General features: G+C 39.6%; 1 protein-coding gene across 1 annotated transcript in view; it reads right to left on the reverse strand.

Moving 5' to 3' along the window:
• Positions 1 to 507: 507 nt before the first annotated feature.
• Positions 508 to 16323, reverse strand: part of LOC137656699 (methionine aminopeptidase 1) — a 41186-nt gene continuing 25370 nt past the window's right edge. Inside the window, exons 7-9 of the mRNA XM_068390905.1 lie at positions 16161 to 16304; positions 2626 to 2691; positions 508 to 2254 (exon numbers count right to left, since the gene is read on the reverse strand). Coding sequence (XP_068247006.1) covers positions 2094 to 2254; positions 2626 to 2691; positions 16161 to 16304 — 371 coding nt within the window. The 3' untranslated portion in view covers positions 508 to 2093. The remainder of the gene's footprint in view (positions 2255 to 2625; positions 2692 to 16160; positions 16305 to 16323) is intronic.

Genomic DNA, 16323 nt, shown 5'->3' on the forward strand with positions numbered 1-16323 from the left:
CATCCGAACACCCACTTCCTTAGCTCAAGGATGGGTGGGTTGCAGATAATAAAAGAACTAGCGAGTTTGAGCGGGACTCGAGTCCCAGTCTAGTGATCACCAGGCAGAGATGTTACCAATCGGAAATATCTATGTTTGGACCTGCATAAGCAGCAAAGTCCAGTAAAAAATGTTTTAATTTCACAGGACCAATAAACAGTCATAGATTTTTAATCTTCCTGTTAAGCTCTTGCTTCATGGTTTTCGGCTACATGTGTTTCAGGATATCATAAAAATGAAGTTTTACAAGCAAATATACAATGCAGTATACTTACCCTCACACTTAAAAGACATTTTGCATCAGGAGTCCTATACCAATGTTCTAACCTGCTCTGTTTTTCTTCTGAAACAAAATCTTTTTTAATGAAACTATGGCAATGAGCTGTACTTTACCCCCAAAGCAATATAAATCTTTCCAGACAAGAAACCACTAAAAAACTAAATTAACAGAAGAATCATATCAACAAGTGGTATTCAAACAATATATTTAAATAAGGGTATATCTCGTACAATGGAACAAGGAAAATACTTTACATGAACTGGGAGATGCTTACAAAATATTTTAATGCAAAATAGGTCTGCGTTAATCTGATTGAGTACAAATGCTTTTCCTCAGGAGCTGTAATAGGCATTCATATAATTACTACATAACATGAAAGAAAAAAACATTGTAAAGATTATCACAACAGAAGTTTCATTTCTGGAGTATAATGGAATATCTAAAATCAGCCTCTCGATACAACTGAAAGCAAACAGTACATTTTAAGGACCTGGGGCAGATACTGCAATAAACCTCATCAAATTAGTTGACTAAGCTCATTATCACTTTTCAAATTTTCCATAAACCCAAATTTATCTGTATTGTATTGTTTGTTTTATTGATAATAAATCGGTAGCTTTCTGAATCATACTGCTAAATCTGACTTTAGTAATTTTCTTGACTAAAAATGTGATGCAAACTGTTACGTTAGAGGGGGAAAAAAGAAAAAAAAAATTATTCAAAAAGGCATTTGTTCAAAGGTACTCCTGGTGACTATAAAATGCGACATATAACAGAAGGTGAAAAGGTTAACTCTAAAATTTAAACAAATTTCTAACACATTCAGAGTACCTAAATAGATATTTATCAGCCAGTTAAAAAATAAAATGCTCTTCCCTATTTTCTACATCTACCTTATATTGGATCTGACCATTTAAAATTTTAAAACGTTAAATAAAAAGCTCAGAGACCATATACAAAACATGAATAAGATATTCGAAATAATTGAGAAAATAAACAACTATGACTTGGCAATCTTCATCGATATTTCAAAGAACTAAAACAAAATTGTCAAATAATTATTCACAATTAGCATACATATTGCATAATCATAGCCTTATACACTTCAGTGACAAACAATGTTATATGCAACACTATACTGGCTTCCCTTGTCACTAATACAACAACTTTATTCCTTCACGGCTTGGCTGAAATAATTCAGTGAGAATACGTATGTGATGTAAATGTATTTTTTCTCTTTTTTGTTGGTCTTGTTTTGGCTTTTTATTTCCTATGAATACAGAAAACACTAGCAAGAAATTCAAAAGTTAGATTTCCACATTATGGATTCTTTTGACTTATTCAAGTACGTGTGCACTTGTGCACGTTATTTCGGTAAATTATTTTTTTTTTAAAAATACTGTCTGGAAGTAATGATAACTATTCAAATAATACACAATGTTACCCCAAGAAAATGAAATGATAAATATTCAGCATTCAGTTGATCTAAAAGAGGCTGTCTTGATCTCGTCTCTAAACCTCCCTTACTGGTGTTCAGTATGAAAAAAAATTAATATATTAATTAAAAACTTATGGGATCAGGATGAAATGTAATCGTGGCCTCCACAATTAAGGGATGTACACTAAAAATGTAAAAAGGTAAATCTCTCATAAATGTCATAATTGAAGTGTAAAATTCTTCCTAAACTGATAACATTTGGTCTCCTTTTCGTGGTGCACAGTGCAAGATGGTGCATCCTCCAACTTACATAAGCTGTTCCTCAGTACACTACCCTCAATCCATAAAATATGGCTGGCCATTCTTTTCTCTGCGCCGAGTAAGGATTTCAACCCCTGTGTCCGTGACGAGCAAAGTCTCCTCAAACTGTGCCGAGAGTTTTCCATCAGTTGTCACCGCAGTCCAGTTATCAGGCCACTGTTCATCTTTCCAAGTGCCTGATAAGATCATTCATTGTTGAATCAATATGCATATGTTTGATAAATGAATTTACAGTACTGTATATCATAATGACCTCATTTAGAGAAAGCCAGATGGGAGTTAAAATGAGGAACTTAATTCTTAGGAAACTGATAGACCTGCCTCTTCAAGGGTGGAAAATTTTAATTACTTTACATGAGAACAAGCAATAAAAGGCTTTAGTGGGGAAGAAACATTATAAAGCAGCCATTTAAAGATTATTAATTTGATTATACTGTAGTTCTATACAGAACAGTATACATATACGTACATGATACTTTATTACATCATGAGCCCCTCTTACTTATCCTTCAAAATTGTTATTATGTAAAGAGAACTTCCTACTTACCTTCTGATATCATTGGTTCAATGGTGAAAGTGTGTCCAGGTTTCATAATACCAACAGCCTTATTTTCTAAAAAAGAAGAAAAATTTTTACACATTGTAAATAAAAAATAAAATATAGAACTACAAAAATAATAAAGTTGATGTGACACAATTGCAGATTATATTGAAATAGATTAAAAAATTTGGGACAAAAGGCGGGCACTACGACCAGTGAGGTTGAGTGTTTCATGGTACTGTACATACTTATTATAGTAAGACAGCATAGCAAACCTTTTCTTGCATTATGTGATACAAGCACCAAATTTGGCACAAATGTAAATTAATATCTTGCAAACATTTTCAGATATTGGGACTCTTGAAACTCTCTCTTTATGTCCTCCATATTGTATTTCAAAATGGCCGCCACTTGAAATCTACGTTTATTATTATCTTTGGACATAATGAAGCTATTGACTTGAATATGGTTTCAAAATGTGTTTTGGGGGCAAAGAATCCAATGGTACTAATTGCCACTTGATATTGTCCAGTACTGGCTCCCATATTGACTTTCAAAATGGTCGCCACATAAAAATTACATTTGTGATTACCTCTGGGTCGAATGCAGCTACTGACTTGAAATCTGGTGTCTAAATGTATGTTTACGTGGTGGTGATGGTGTTGTTAGTGGTAGTTATTGCAGTACAGTAATGTAATATTGTTGACAGTAGTGGTGACAACAGAAATGTTATTCATTACAGGTTTGGGAGACAGTTCTACCATGTCCAAGAGCTTCAGACAAGATACTGCTGCTGGTGAGCGAACTTCATCAACATAACCGCACCTCACCACAACTGACTGCAAGTTATGCCTCATATGTCAAGAAAAAAAAAGGACAGAGATACTGACCAATCAAAGAGAAAGGACATTGGGAGTGGGTACAGTTCACTCGCAGAGAACTTGGTCAAATTTAGTGAGCTTCCATGATAATTTCACCTGGAAAGACTAGATGATGGTAATGGCATTGAAGCTGCGATGGTTGCACACGGTGCAAAATATCATCAGACACACAGGCTCCAATACAACAACGCCAAACTGCAGAGAGCACAAACGAGAGCACTCAAGAAAGAAGGTGAGAGTGATGAGAAACAAGGTGCATGCAAACGCACCGTTACATTCACGCTCATTGAATATAGAGAAGGTCCCAGAAACTTCTCTTCTATGAACAACCTGCTGGGGATGAGTCTTTGCAAAGCTACAACATTCCAACTAAACAGATGGGTGGATGTCTCTGCAACCCTTCTTGGTGATACAGAATTCCTGGGCCGTTTCAGTGGTGGGGACATGACAGCGTTGGAAGCCCAGTATCACCTAAGTTGCTTGATAGGACTTTACAATCACACAAGAAAGGTCCAGTCAACAGGATCACAGAACACACACCCAGAGCAAGAAATGTTGTAATTTGTCTTGGCTGAACTCATCCTCTACATTGAAGAAACGAGACAAGAGGGGGAGAAGGCACCAGTATTCTGATTCACTGACCTTGTCCAACTCTATAAGTCCAAAATGGAACAGCTAGGAGTCCAGGTGGGCACGAGAGTCCACTCCACAAGACTCAAACAGAGACTGCAGACTCAGTTTCCTGACTTGCGGGCATTCACCAAGAGGAGAGACATCCTGATGGCACTTGAAGAATATGTCAGTGCTGCTCTTGCCAAAGCCTGCGTGCTGTACAGTGATAGTGATGCAGTCCATCTTGCCCATGCTGCACAGATTGTTTGCCGTACATGTTTGGAGAAACCAAGCCCTTCACAGGATTCCATGAAGGATTTCAAGAAGAATCTGTGCCACCGTTACTGCTTGCCCTAGTCAATTTGATCCTAGAGGGACCCAACATCAAAAAAGATGGCAGGCACTAACCCTGCAGCAATTTTCACAGCCCAAATACTGAAGTTCAACAGCATAAACACAAGTGAACACGTAGCACCAAATCATCCACCAGTGCCAGGCACAGTGTTGCACGGGAGACCCCACTTCCAATATACATAGGAATAATGCCGCATGCTCATACCCGCAAGAAGGAATTGGTCGACAGAGTGTCACACTTTGGCCTGAGCATCTCATATGATAGAATGCTCCAGCTCTCAGCACAGATGGGTAATAATGTCTCCCAACAGTTTCAAAGAGAACGAGTGGTCTGTGCTCCGAAAATGTGTGGCAAAGTGTTCATAACTGCCACTGTAGACAACATAGATCACAACCCCAGTGCAACAACCTCTAAGGAATCCTTCCATGGTACCACTATCTCCATGATACAACATCCATCTTACACTAGTGAAGGAGTGGATCGGAGCATCGTCATTGTTGGAGGATCAGGGGATGAACGGTCAGAGAAAGTCGCCAGTCCCAGCTGCTACAGTGGTATCACTGACTAGAGGAGACTTCAAACAGCACTCTGATGAAAAATACCAATGGCTGGGCAATGCAAAGCAATCCAGGAGGACAACACATCTTGGTCTGCATTTCATACCAGCTGACAGCCACCAATTGCTCAAGTCATCGGCCGAACATCGCTGCTTCCACTCTCCGTTGAGAGTACCTACACAGTGGCCAAGATCCGGCACTCAACGGACGTCATGAAGAATGCTGTGGACACCTGAATCCTGGACAGACACCAGTGGTTACCTTTGATCAGTCACTGTTTGCTTTGGCCAAACAGATACAGTGGAAGTGGCCAGAGAGCTAAGGTGAAGACCAGATAGTGGTGATGTTTGGTGTTTGGACACCTGAATCCTGGACAGACACCAGTGGTTACCTTTGATCAGCCACTGTTTGCTTTGGCCAAACAGATACAGTGGAAGTGGCCAGAGAGCTAAGGTGAAGACCAGATAGTGGTGATGTTTGGTGATCTCCACAAAGAGATGGTGACACTGAAAACACTGGGGGACTGGCAGCAAGGAGTGGTTGGGTGCAAGCACTTGTGGAAGCAAAGATTCTGACAACAGGTACAGCAGACTCATTCCTGCGAGCATCGCATGTCTTGCACACAAGAAGACCACATCAAGTGACTGCAGCAGCACTGTACATCCTGCAAACATCCACTACTGTCTGGGAGAAACCAGTGATATAGAGGAACTTCCTCTGTTTGAAGACTGGTGTTGCCAGAGGGGAGAAAACATACCCCAGTTTTTCTACTGGGCAACCATATCGGAACTACAACTGTTGGTTCTAGTGTATGTACGTTCTTTCAGGTAGGAATCATTCATGATGTATCTCAATGCTCTGACAGAGGTGGTGCACTGGTTCCACGCACTGGATCACACCCACTATGCTACGTGCATACCTATGCACCTAAAGGACATGGCCAAACTCACCACCAAACACAAAGATGTAGCCAGGAAATTCAGGGAAGGACATTTCACAATTCAGAAAACACAGAGGGTGTTAGGACATTTCACCGTTCAGAAAACACAGAGGGTGTTCTCGCCAATCCCGATTGACCAAGCACATGAAAAGAATAATGCCTGCACCATAGGAGACAATGGAGCAGTTGGACTCACTGACAACCCTAGTGTCCTACGTCATTGGATGGTTGCAATTCCAGGATTAGAACCAACACTGGAAACAGCAAACAGCAGACGGACGTCACCATGATCAGTCGCCAAGTGTACAAGCCTAATCTGTTTAAGATGTTTGCTCTCTCGTCAGTGTCATAGAGGAGACGGGCAACCCATTCAAGAACTCAAACTGGACACAAAGGAGATTACAGGTCCTACTACCATTGAAACCGTGATGAATGTCAAGAGGATTGGCCAAGACCAGTTTGAGGCTTTCACCAGAGAGTGTCTGTTGGGCAAAACAAAGGCAGTGGACTACCCCATTCATCATAATACACTCCAACAAGCCTGAGCAAAGGTCAGCAACAGCTCGCCTTCATCACGAATGACCGTGAATTCTTCGCACGCCTGTATATTGGCTATCAGACAAGGGATGGAGACCTTGCAGCGTTCTTTCATCACGGGAATCAGGCATGTCCTCCTGCACTGTCTGATGATGGAAGTCTGTGTACTGGTACCACGAATGATGTCATATGCTTGGAAGAAGTCTCTGACGCAGAGACAGAGACTCCTGTAATGACCTGTATTGTGCTTGATGGAGTAGCCATCATCCAGATGCTGAAGCCACCTGCATCAAAGACCTTTGAAGAATATGCACAACAAATCTTCTTCCCATATATACCCACAAAGCTGCAAACTGTGTCACGCCTGGGATTTGGTCTGGGATACTTACCTTGCTGATTCCCTGCAAGGTAGTGCACGTGCAAAGTGGGGACAAGGTGTGCAGAGACATGGTGGCTACCGCAGCCATACAAGAAAACGGGCAGAACTATCTACGAGTGGACCTAAAATATACCAAGCTGTTCCGGTTCCTCTCAGCAGCTTTGATGCTTTACCAAGAGGATAAGCAACTCGTCATTACTGATGGAGAGGCGGCAGTGCTCTGCAAGCTAGTACTGCCAGATCTACTCTCACTCACCCCATGTAACCATAAAGAAAGTGACACTCGGATGTTGCCGCTTGCATTTGACACAATCCAGCATGGACACCAAGCAACACTCATACGGACTGTAGACACCAATGTTGTGGTGCTGGCAGTGTCCCTGGCACAAGAGTTGAAATCAGAAGACAAACTGTGGCAGCCTTTCAGATCAGGCCAGAGTTTCCAATAACTAGCAGCAGGGTTGGGACGAGAGAAGGATCATGCAAATGTTCCACGGACTAACTGGATGCGACACTGTGTCTAGTTTTGCTAGACATGACAAGAAGACTGCGTGGGAGATCTGGAAGGTACTGCTATAACTCATTGAGGTGCTGCTGCTGTTGTCCTCTGCACAGTGCGATATACCAGACGATGATACGCGCATCATCAAGAGGTTCATGATCCTGTTGTATGACCGAACCAGCAAATGCACAGACGTTGACAAGGCCAAGAGAAAACTCTCCGTAAGAAAGAACGGTGTGCACCTTGTCTCTCCAACGAAGGCAGCTCTAAATGAACATGTCAAGAGGGCAGTGTATCAAGGTGGACATGTGTGGGGGGCAGATACTGCTACCAGCACCAGAGCTCCTTCCACCAACCAACTGGGGTTCGTCAAGATCTAGATAATGACAATACACACCTTACTGGATCAGGCTACCTGAGACACCTAACAGCTGCATAAAGCCGAGTTCTCGCAATGCTGACCTCGTCAACATGACATTATTTATGTACACGTATCTTCAGCACCGGTATATACCTAGCCTCAGATACTAGACCATGTAGCATGTCAGTATTCAATAAAATCATTCTTTCAAAAGTAGTGTGTTGAATCCAATATTTGCCCAGATAATTCCCAAATACAATTATATAACAGACTGTGATAGACCATACTAAGTGGCAATTGGTACCATTGGATTCCCTATCCCGCAAAACATATATTTAGGTAGCAGAATAAAGTCAATAGCTTTATTATGTTCAAAAATAATAGCAAACATAGACTTCAAGTGGTGGCCATTTTGAAATCCAATATGGCAGACATAAAGAGAGAATTTAAAGTGGCCCAATATTTAAAAATGTTTACAACATATTAATATACACATTCCAAAATTGCTGCTTGCATCACAAAATGCACAATTCCTTTGAATATTTGAGCTAAGGTGTCAAACTGTTACAATTGTCCAGACAAAGTTTCCACAAACTACTTAAAAAAGGAGGCAAAACTCAATCTGCGTACGTCAGTGACCTCGATTTACCGATGATTTGATTAAACAGTTTTGATTGTGATGAGATTCAAAAGATCTTGACATATATGGCTTCCTTTGTTATATTTCATCGGAAGTCCAGTGTATCCTCTATTATAACTAGTAAGGTTGGTTCTCCAGTCGGGACATCTGATCATGCTTTGATTTCATTATTAGTGAAGACTGAGCAGCCTGTCCCTGATATATCATATTCTTGTAAAATTTATATGAAATCCCAAGCAGACTGGAATGGATTTTACATGATCTTATGTGCTTGAATTGGTCACAATTATATAATAGTGTAGATCCTGTTGTCCCTTTGAATGAGAATCTAGTCAACATAATTGATAGGCGTATCCCTTCTCGTGTGCTAAGGTACCAAGTGAAGGACAAACCGTGGTTCAATGATGATTGTAGACGTGCTTTTTTGGAAAAGCAGGAGGCCTATCAACTTTGGAAGGGTAACAGATCAGATTTGACCTGGAACAACTATACTCAGCTTCGAGCTTTTGCTCAGAGTTTATGCCTCAACTGAAAAGGAGTACTATTTAACCATAAAAGAAACACTTTCTGGTACAACTCAGGAACATAAATGGTGGTCTACCCTTAAATCTGCACTCTTCGGTGTAGATGCAACAGTTCCTCCTTTACTTAAACCAGATGGCTCAGTCACTCACTGTCCAAAGGAAAAGGCAACCCTTTTGGCTGATGTTTTTGACAGTAAACAGAGTAATGAAAAACTTGAACTTCCTCATTCCTGTTTTCCTGAGGCTAAACTAACTAGTTTAGCTTTTCGATCTCGTGAGATTAAAGCTCTGTTGGTGGACCTTGATGCTTATGGAGGTGTAGACCCAAATGGTATTTTCCCTTTGTTTTTTATAAAGACAGCAGATTTCTTAGCTCCAAAGTTATCTGTTATTTTGCGCAATTTAGCAAGAAGAGGAGCTTTTAGCACTAGTTGGAGAATTGGTAATGTTACTCCTCTATGTAAATGTGTTTGTGGTAGCTCAAGTCCCACTGATTACCGCCCAATTTCCATAACTCCCATATTATCTAAAGTTTTTGAACGTCTTCTGGCAAAACGTCTTAATAGGTTTGCTGAAGGTAATCATATATTTCCTAGTTTGCAATTTGGTTTTCGTAAAGGCCTTGGAGCATGTGATGCCCTTCTTACAATCTCCAATGCTGTACAGAAATCCCTTGATTGTGGTCGGGAAGTTCGTATGATTGGCATTGATTTTAGTGCTGCCTTTGACCGTGTTAATCATGAGGCCCTTGTTTTCAAACTGAAACAGTTGGGAGTGGGTGGGTCGTTTCTTAGCATTATCATTGATTTTTTAAGTAATAAATCTCAACGAGTTGTTGTTGATGGGCACCATAGTGATTATAGGAATGTGATATCCGGTGTTCCACAGGGTAGTGTTCTTGGCCCATTACTTTTCATACTATATACACATGACATGTGGTTTGGCCTAGAAAACAAGCTTGTTGCATATGCAGATGATGCTACTCTCTTTGCATCAATTCCATCCCCTGAATGTAGAGCTAGGGTTGGTGAATCCCTTAACAGAGATTTAGCTAGAATTAGTGCATGGTGCAAATTATGGGGTATGAAGTTGAATCCTAACAAAACTCAAAAGTATGATTGTAAGTAGGTCAAGGACGGTGGCTCCTCAACATCCGGATCTCAGTATTGATAAAGTTTCTTTAAATATGTATGACTCTTTCAAAATTTTAGGTGTGATTCTCGACAGTAAATTTACTTTTGAGAAACATATAAGGTCTGTGTCTTCTTCACAAAAAATAGGCTTATTGAGAAAGTCTTTCAAGATTTTCGGTGATCAATCTATTCTGAAGAAGTGTTTTAATTCTTTCATTCTACCTTGTTTTGAGTATCGTTCTCCTGTATGGTGTTCAGCTGCTGATTCTCATCTTAATTTGTTGGACAGAAACTTATGGTCTATTAAATTTCTTATTCCTGATCTAGATATTAATCTCTGGCACCGTCATTCAATTAGTTCATTATGCATGTTGCATAAGATTTTTCATAACTCTGACCATCCTTTAGTCAGATCTCCCTGGACAATTCTATCCTGTTCGTAATACTAGGCAGGTAGTTAATTCTAATAGCCGGGCCTTCTCCATCACGAGGCTCAATACTACGCAGTACTCTAGAAGTTTTATTCCAGCTGTGACCAAGTTGTGGAATGATCTTCCAAATCGGGTGGTTGAATCAGTAGAACTTCAAAAGTTCAAAGTTGGAGCAAATGCTTTTTTGTTGACCAGGCGGACATGAGTCTTTTTATAGTTTATTTATGACATTTGTTTTTGATGTTGTTAATAGTTTATATATGACATGTTTGTTTTGACGTTGTTACTTATTTTAGAATGATTTATTGTTAATTTGTTCTCTTCATTTATTTATTTCCTTTCCTCACTGGGCTATTTTTCCCTGTTGGAGCCCCTGGGCTTATAGCATCTTGCTTTTCCAGCTAGGGTTGTAGCTTGGATAGTAATAATAATAATAATAATAAAAGTGGTAATTCTGATTCTACCTGCCCAGTTGCCAAAACTAACCTAACTTCTTAGGTTGAGTCTAGTGACATTATGAAAATTCTAGAAACTCTTGCAGAGCCTCAAATTCTTCAATTACTTTAGACCCTTCTGCTGCTAAACCTTTGCATTCCAGTGATCCTAGTCACTCTATCAGGCAACTAGATTGTGAGGCCGAAGACACAGTTGGTAGTCTGGATCCTAATAACCATCCACTCACTAAAGTAAGTGCTCTTAAACAATCCCATATTACATATGCGGATGGCATGGCAGATCATATGATTTCCTTGGGCCCCGATAAGGTGAACAAAATTTTAGCTAAAGTGGATCGTTTGTATCACGTTTCGGATGACAAAGCGCATTATTTCCTTGCAAGCTCGGCCAATAGCTCATTGCAGATTAATCCTAATGTGTAAATATAGGCGCTCGTACACCTACTACCCAAACGAGTCCTCTGCACTCATGCGTAGTAGCCCCATATCCAAATGTAAACAACTGGTTCATCTGGTGATTTTCCTTCAGTTCGTCTTGCTGTACAGAAAGAGGAGTAGGAACACCTTAAATGTGAAGAAGTCTCTCCTTTTCAAAGCTTACATAACCTTTTGGCTGAGAAACATCCTAATAAGTTGAAATACCTCCAAAACTGTTTATACTCTTCAGTTCTCCAATTTCTTGATGGATAGAATCAATAAATTGTCTCAGATTCAGAGAAAGGCTGACTTTTATAAGACTTAGAAGTTACCTAATCTTGTTTTAGATTTCAATTTTATTTCCTGTCTTGAGCCAATCACTGCACCTCATAAATGAAAATCTTTAAATTTAGGTTGTTCAAATTGGTTGACTATAGAGATGATGTTAATGGGTAATTAATTAAGAAGTTTGCTCAAATTCCTTTCCCTTGCAGATTTGTATTATTGCTAGTCTTTCTAAAGAGAAATCTCCCTTTGTTTTGCGCTTCTATGGTAGTATCAGTCTCCGAGAGACAAAAACGGGCATAAATTATTTCAGGGCTTGTGTTAGACATGGTAAAAATAGATGAAGTGGTTGCTTACTGAACAGAACTCAAACTGATGTTCTGAAATCTTCCTCTAAGAATTCTTAATTTCAGAAATGTAAACAAGGAGGCCCTTTAATTCCAGTGGTAGAAAATCAAAGTCCATTACAGTAGACGTTCTGGAAGAGTTGCCAACTGGAGTCCAAAACCTTATTTGGGAACAGTGTGACGGTCCTTCCAAGCAAATTCCAGTTAGGGAAGACTTTCACACTTCTATCCCATTTGGGAAAGCTTTCATCCCAATACATGGGTGCTAGCAGTGGTTAAAGAAAGTTACCGGATACCTCTAACATCAAATCCTCCCTTGTCCCAGAAACCAGTTCTGTATCTCAGCAATACAGCAAACAATAAGATTTTACAACTAGAAATTGTAAACCTTCTAGAGAAGGATGTGATGGAAGAAATCACACCCTTTCCCTTGTATTTATCACCAATAATTTCTAGTCCCCAAAAGTCCAGGGGGTTGGAGACAAGGTATAAATGTCTCATCCCTCAAGTTTACAGTGCTCACACAGTTTTCGAAGGAAACACCCTATGCAGTTCTGAGGATGGTTAAGAAAAAAAAGTTGGAAATTTTCAACAGACCTCTCAGATGGACATTAATTCATCTTAATTCCAGAATGATCGGCCCCCATCTCAAAATAGTTAAGGATACTGGGACTAAGAGCTCTTTTGTAACTGGAAGATTGGCTAATTATGAGCAATTTATTAAAGAGGATTCAAGTTCAATGGCTATGGTTACTTAGGTTGTTGGATCAGTTGGGGATCCTGGTCAATTTAAAAAAAAAGTCTCTCTCCTGACTCAGACAATTCTATATTTTGGAATGATAATAAAAGTAGCAACAATACCTTTTCTGGTTTTTCCATCAGAGAAGTGGATCCAGTCCTTTATCCTTTTGCTACTAGCATTCAAAACATCAAAGCCAAGTTGGTTCAGATGTGGATGAGGCTATTATGAACTATGGCTTCCTTAGAGAAATTCATTCCACTGCAGTGCTTGAAGATGAAAGTTTTTCAATTCCATCTCAATTCACCCTGGACTAGGACAACTAATCTAGATTCTGTCATTATTCCAGTCATGAAAAACCAATTTCTGCTACTAAGTTGGTAAGACGATAACAATGGACTCGTAGTCATTGTCTAAATGGTTACTGTTGCCAATGCTGATGATCTTTGTTCTCAAACTCATCAGTCACATTCTCTATAGTGACTGGGTTACATCTTTAGTGTGAGGATTCTCAAAGAGTTTGAGCCAATAACGAAGTAAAATTCTGATTGGGTTTGAGGGATAGATCTTTGGTCGTGGGAGTCCCTAAGCAATAAGGCTTTAAGCTATTAGGGAAAAGAATTTATGTAGCTCCCTAGCAAAACTTTTTTAGGGGATGATATTTCTAAACCATACCTTGTGTGATACTTTTAGACACGGCAAGGGCGATCGTCAGTAATAAGTCTTTTTTTTTTTTTCTTTTTCTTTTTTTGAATGTGACAGTAAAGATATTTTCTGACTAAAGATATACAATATATGAATCAGAGAATGATTATGATTGGGCATGAGTCTTTTTATAGTTTATATATGATATATCTGATTTTGACGTAGTTAATAGTTTATATATATAGGACATATCTGTTTTGACGTTGTTACTGTTTTAGAATGATTTATTGTTAACTTGTTCTCATCATTTATTTATTTCCTTATTTCCTTTCCTTACTGGGCTAGTTTTCCCTTATGGGATATAATAAGTCCTATACGGACGATAATAGCATGAGGTACCGTAGGGGAGGACACTCCTAATATAAGTGCTCATTCTAACAACCGTAATTAAAAGCAAGGTTACACCAAGGTGCAGATATACCGACTAATCACGTGTGATAGTCCCCGGTGGTCCCGGCCTTCCCCCTCCCCGACCGATGGCGACGGGAGGGGGGAGACGAAACCGCCCGGTATGAATGAATGAGACTAAGTCATACCCCGTTGGTATACTCAGTCCTCAATATGTCGGAACGTTGATGGAAGACTGAGGTACAAGCATACTTGACCCGTAAATCATAACCAACAACCATCGAGTGAGAGGAAGGGTGTACACTGAAGGGGGGGGGGATGGAATAACCTCCCCAACTTGTTGGGGGGGGGGGGGTGTAATGGTACAGGGAAATCGCCAGTGCGCAGTGGTAGACAGGGCTACCAACTGGAGATCCCCTAATCATGACATGAAAATCCCAAAAATATGATCATAACGGAGTAAGCAATAAATATAATATCAATGCACAAATACATAAAAATAATTAATGAAATAAAAGCGAAATCACGTAAGTAAGGTTAGGCATGCAGAAAAAATATGGCGAGAGAGGGACTCGGGCGAGTGGTAGGGGAGGAAGCATGACGCCATCAGCAGATGGAAAGCAGGGGTACCAACCTAGTTACTGAAGCGGTAGATCGAACAGTAAAAACAACAAAATACGCGAGAGTCCCACTCGAACCAAACGTAAAACTAGGTGGAGCGTAATAAAACAAAAGGTTTTACTAATAATAAGTGAGATGGTCGAAATTAAAGCTCCTAGAACTAGCGAAACAATCTCAATGTTGACGCTATCCACCAACATGCACGAATGCAGGCATACCAACATAACCTACTCCTGATGAAACGCTAACACCGATATCATAGGATAACATAAAATAAATGCTATATGAAAGCATAAAGTTGGTGTACTAAATGAATATAAGGAAAAAACTCCTAAAGGATCGAACGAATATAAAAGACGGACGAACTAACGAGACAAAGGGCAGAGGCGAAAGAAAGAACGGGGACGCCGCTCATATATAAACACTTCTAAATAATAAAAACAAAGATGACACTGCCCAATCTCGTTAAAAACTCATGGATAAGGTACTTAACTTCGATGGGGTATCTTGGGAATCGGCCATCGAGAGAAAGTTGATGATAAATCCAATGAAACACACGAAATAAAAAACTTGGACTTAAATCAAACAGGTGCTTGAAAGGAGTGTTGGGCAAGCGTGGGTTGAGTTAGTAGTACTGGTCTGCGAGGCAGGGGAGGTTGAACGGCACCTCACTATTGGGGGATTTCGAAGAGGAGAAATCTAAATGGTACGAGACCTCTGGTATTTCGCCCCAGTCTATACCGACACCATTAGGTGAGCGAGCTAGTTCAACCTAGCATTCCTTTACATTTTTTCTCTGGTAATATTAGCAGTTATATTCCTTTGAAATGGTGCATAAGGAGCATTTCACTGGGCGGCACAGGTCTCTCGCCCAGAAATAGATTTTTCCTTCGTCAAAATCCCTTATATAGGACATATCTGTTTTGACGTTGTTACTGTTTTAGAATGATTTATTGTTAACTTGTTCTCATCATTTATTTATTTCCTTATTTCCTTTCCTTACTGGGCTAGTTTTCCCTATTGGAGCCCTTGGGCTTATAGCATCTTGCTTTTCCAACTGGGTTTGTAGCTTGGCTATTAATAATAATAATAATAATACTGTATATTGTCAGTCTATAAGACATTGTCTTGTTCCTTGCCTCTGCCATTAATGAGCAACCTTCAAACCTCTGATAGTACTCAGTAAATTATAAGACAAAGTGCCAGAAATATATGCACTATAAGATGCATATTCAATTTAGATAGATTTCATTTTATATGAAGTATCCTACAATTTTACTTACTGTTTTTGCACATAAATTCCACTCGGTTTATTCAAAAAAAAATCATATGAACTTAAGTTTTTGTTACTGTAAATATATTCAGAAGGAAACTTGGTTACACAAAATTCAAAATTACACAACCACAAATTCTTCAAATGTAGAAAATCAAAGACAATTCCATTCAATTGGTACCATGGCCATCCCCATCCTCTAACCAATAAAATGGTACACAGCACTACTTGTTAACAATGAATAAAAACTAATTAAGAAAATACAGATTTCGAAATCATGTGACAGCCTATTTTGATAGGCCTCTTTACTAACAAAGCAGCAATTGAAGGATTAATGCAAGGTCAAAGATGGAGTTGGGTAAAGTTGGACATTGGATTACTACGTGGGGCGAACCCAAAGATATGGAGTAAATCTTGAAACTCAGTTTACAGTTTCTAAGCAAGTCCACTTCAACCAGCAAACTGTTACAGGAAAAGTGAATTAAGCACTTAATCTTACTTGCATAATGAGGAACAGAGGGTGCAGTGTGGAACAGCTTGTGGATGCCATGGCCGCAATATGACCGCACCACCGAAAAACCCTGTGCGTGGGCATGCTTCTGGATCACAGCTCCTATATCTCGATATTTTACACCAGGTTTTACTGAAACAAGGACTTTTAT

The sequence above is a fragment of the Palaemon carinicauda genome, chromosome 17 (assembly GCF_036898095.1).
Source record: "Palaemon carinicauda isolate YSFRI2023 chromosome 17, ASM3689809v2, whole genome shotgun sequence".
NCBI lineage: Eukaryota > Metazoa > Arthropoda > Malacostraca > Decapoda > Palaemonidae > Palaemon > Palaemon carinicauda.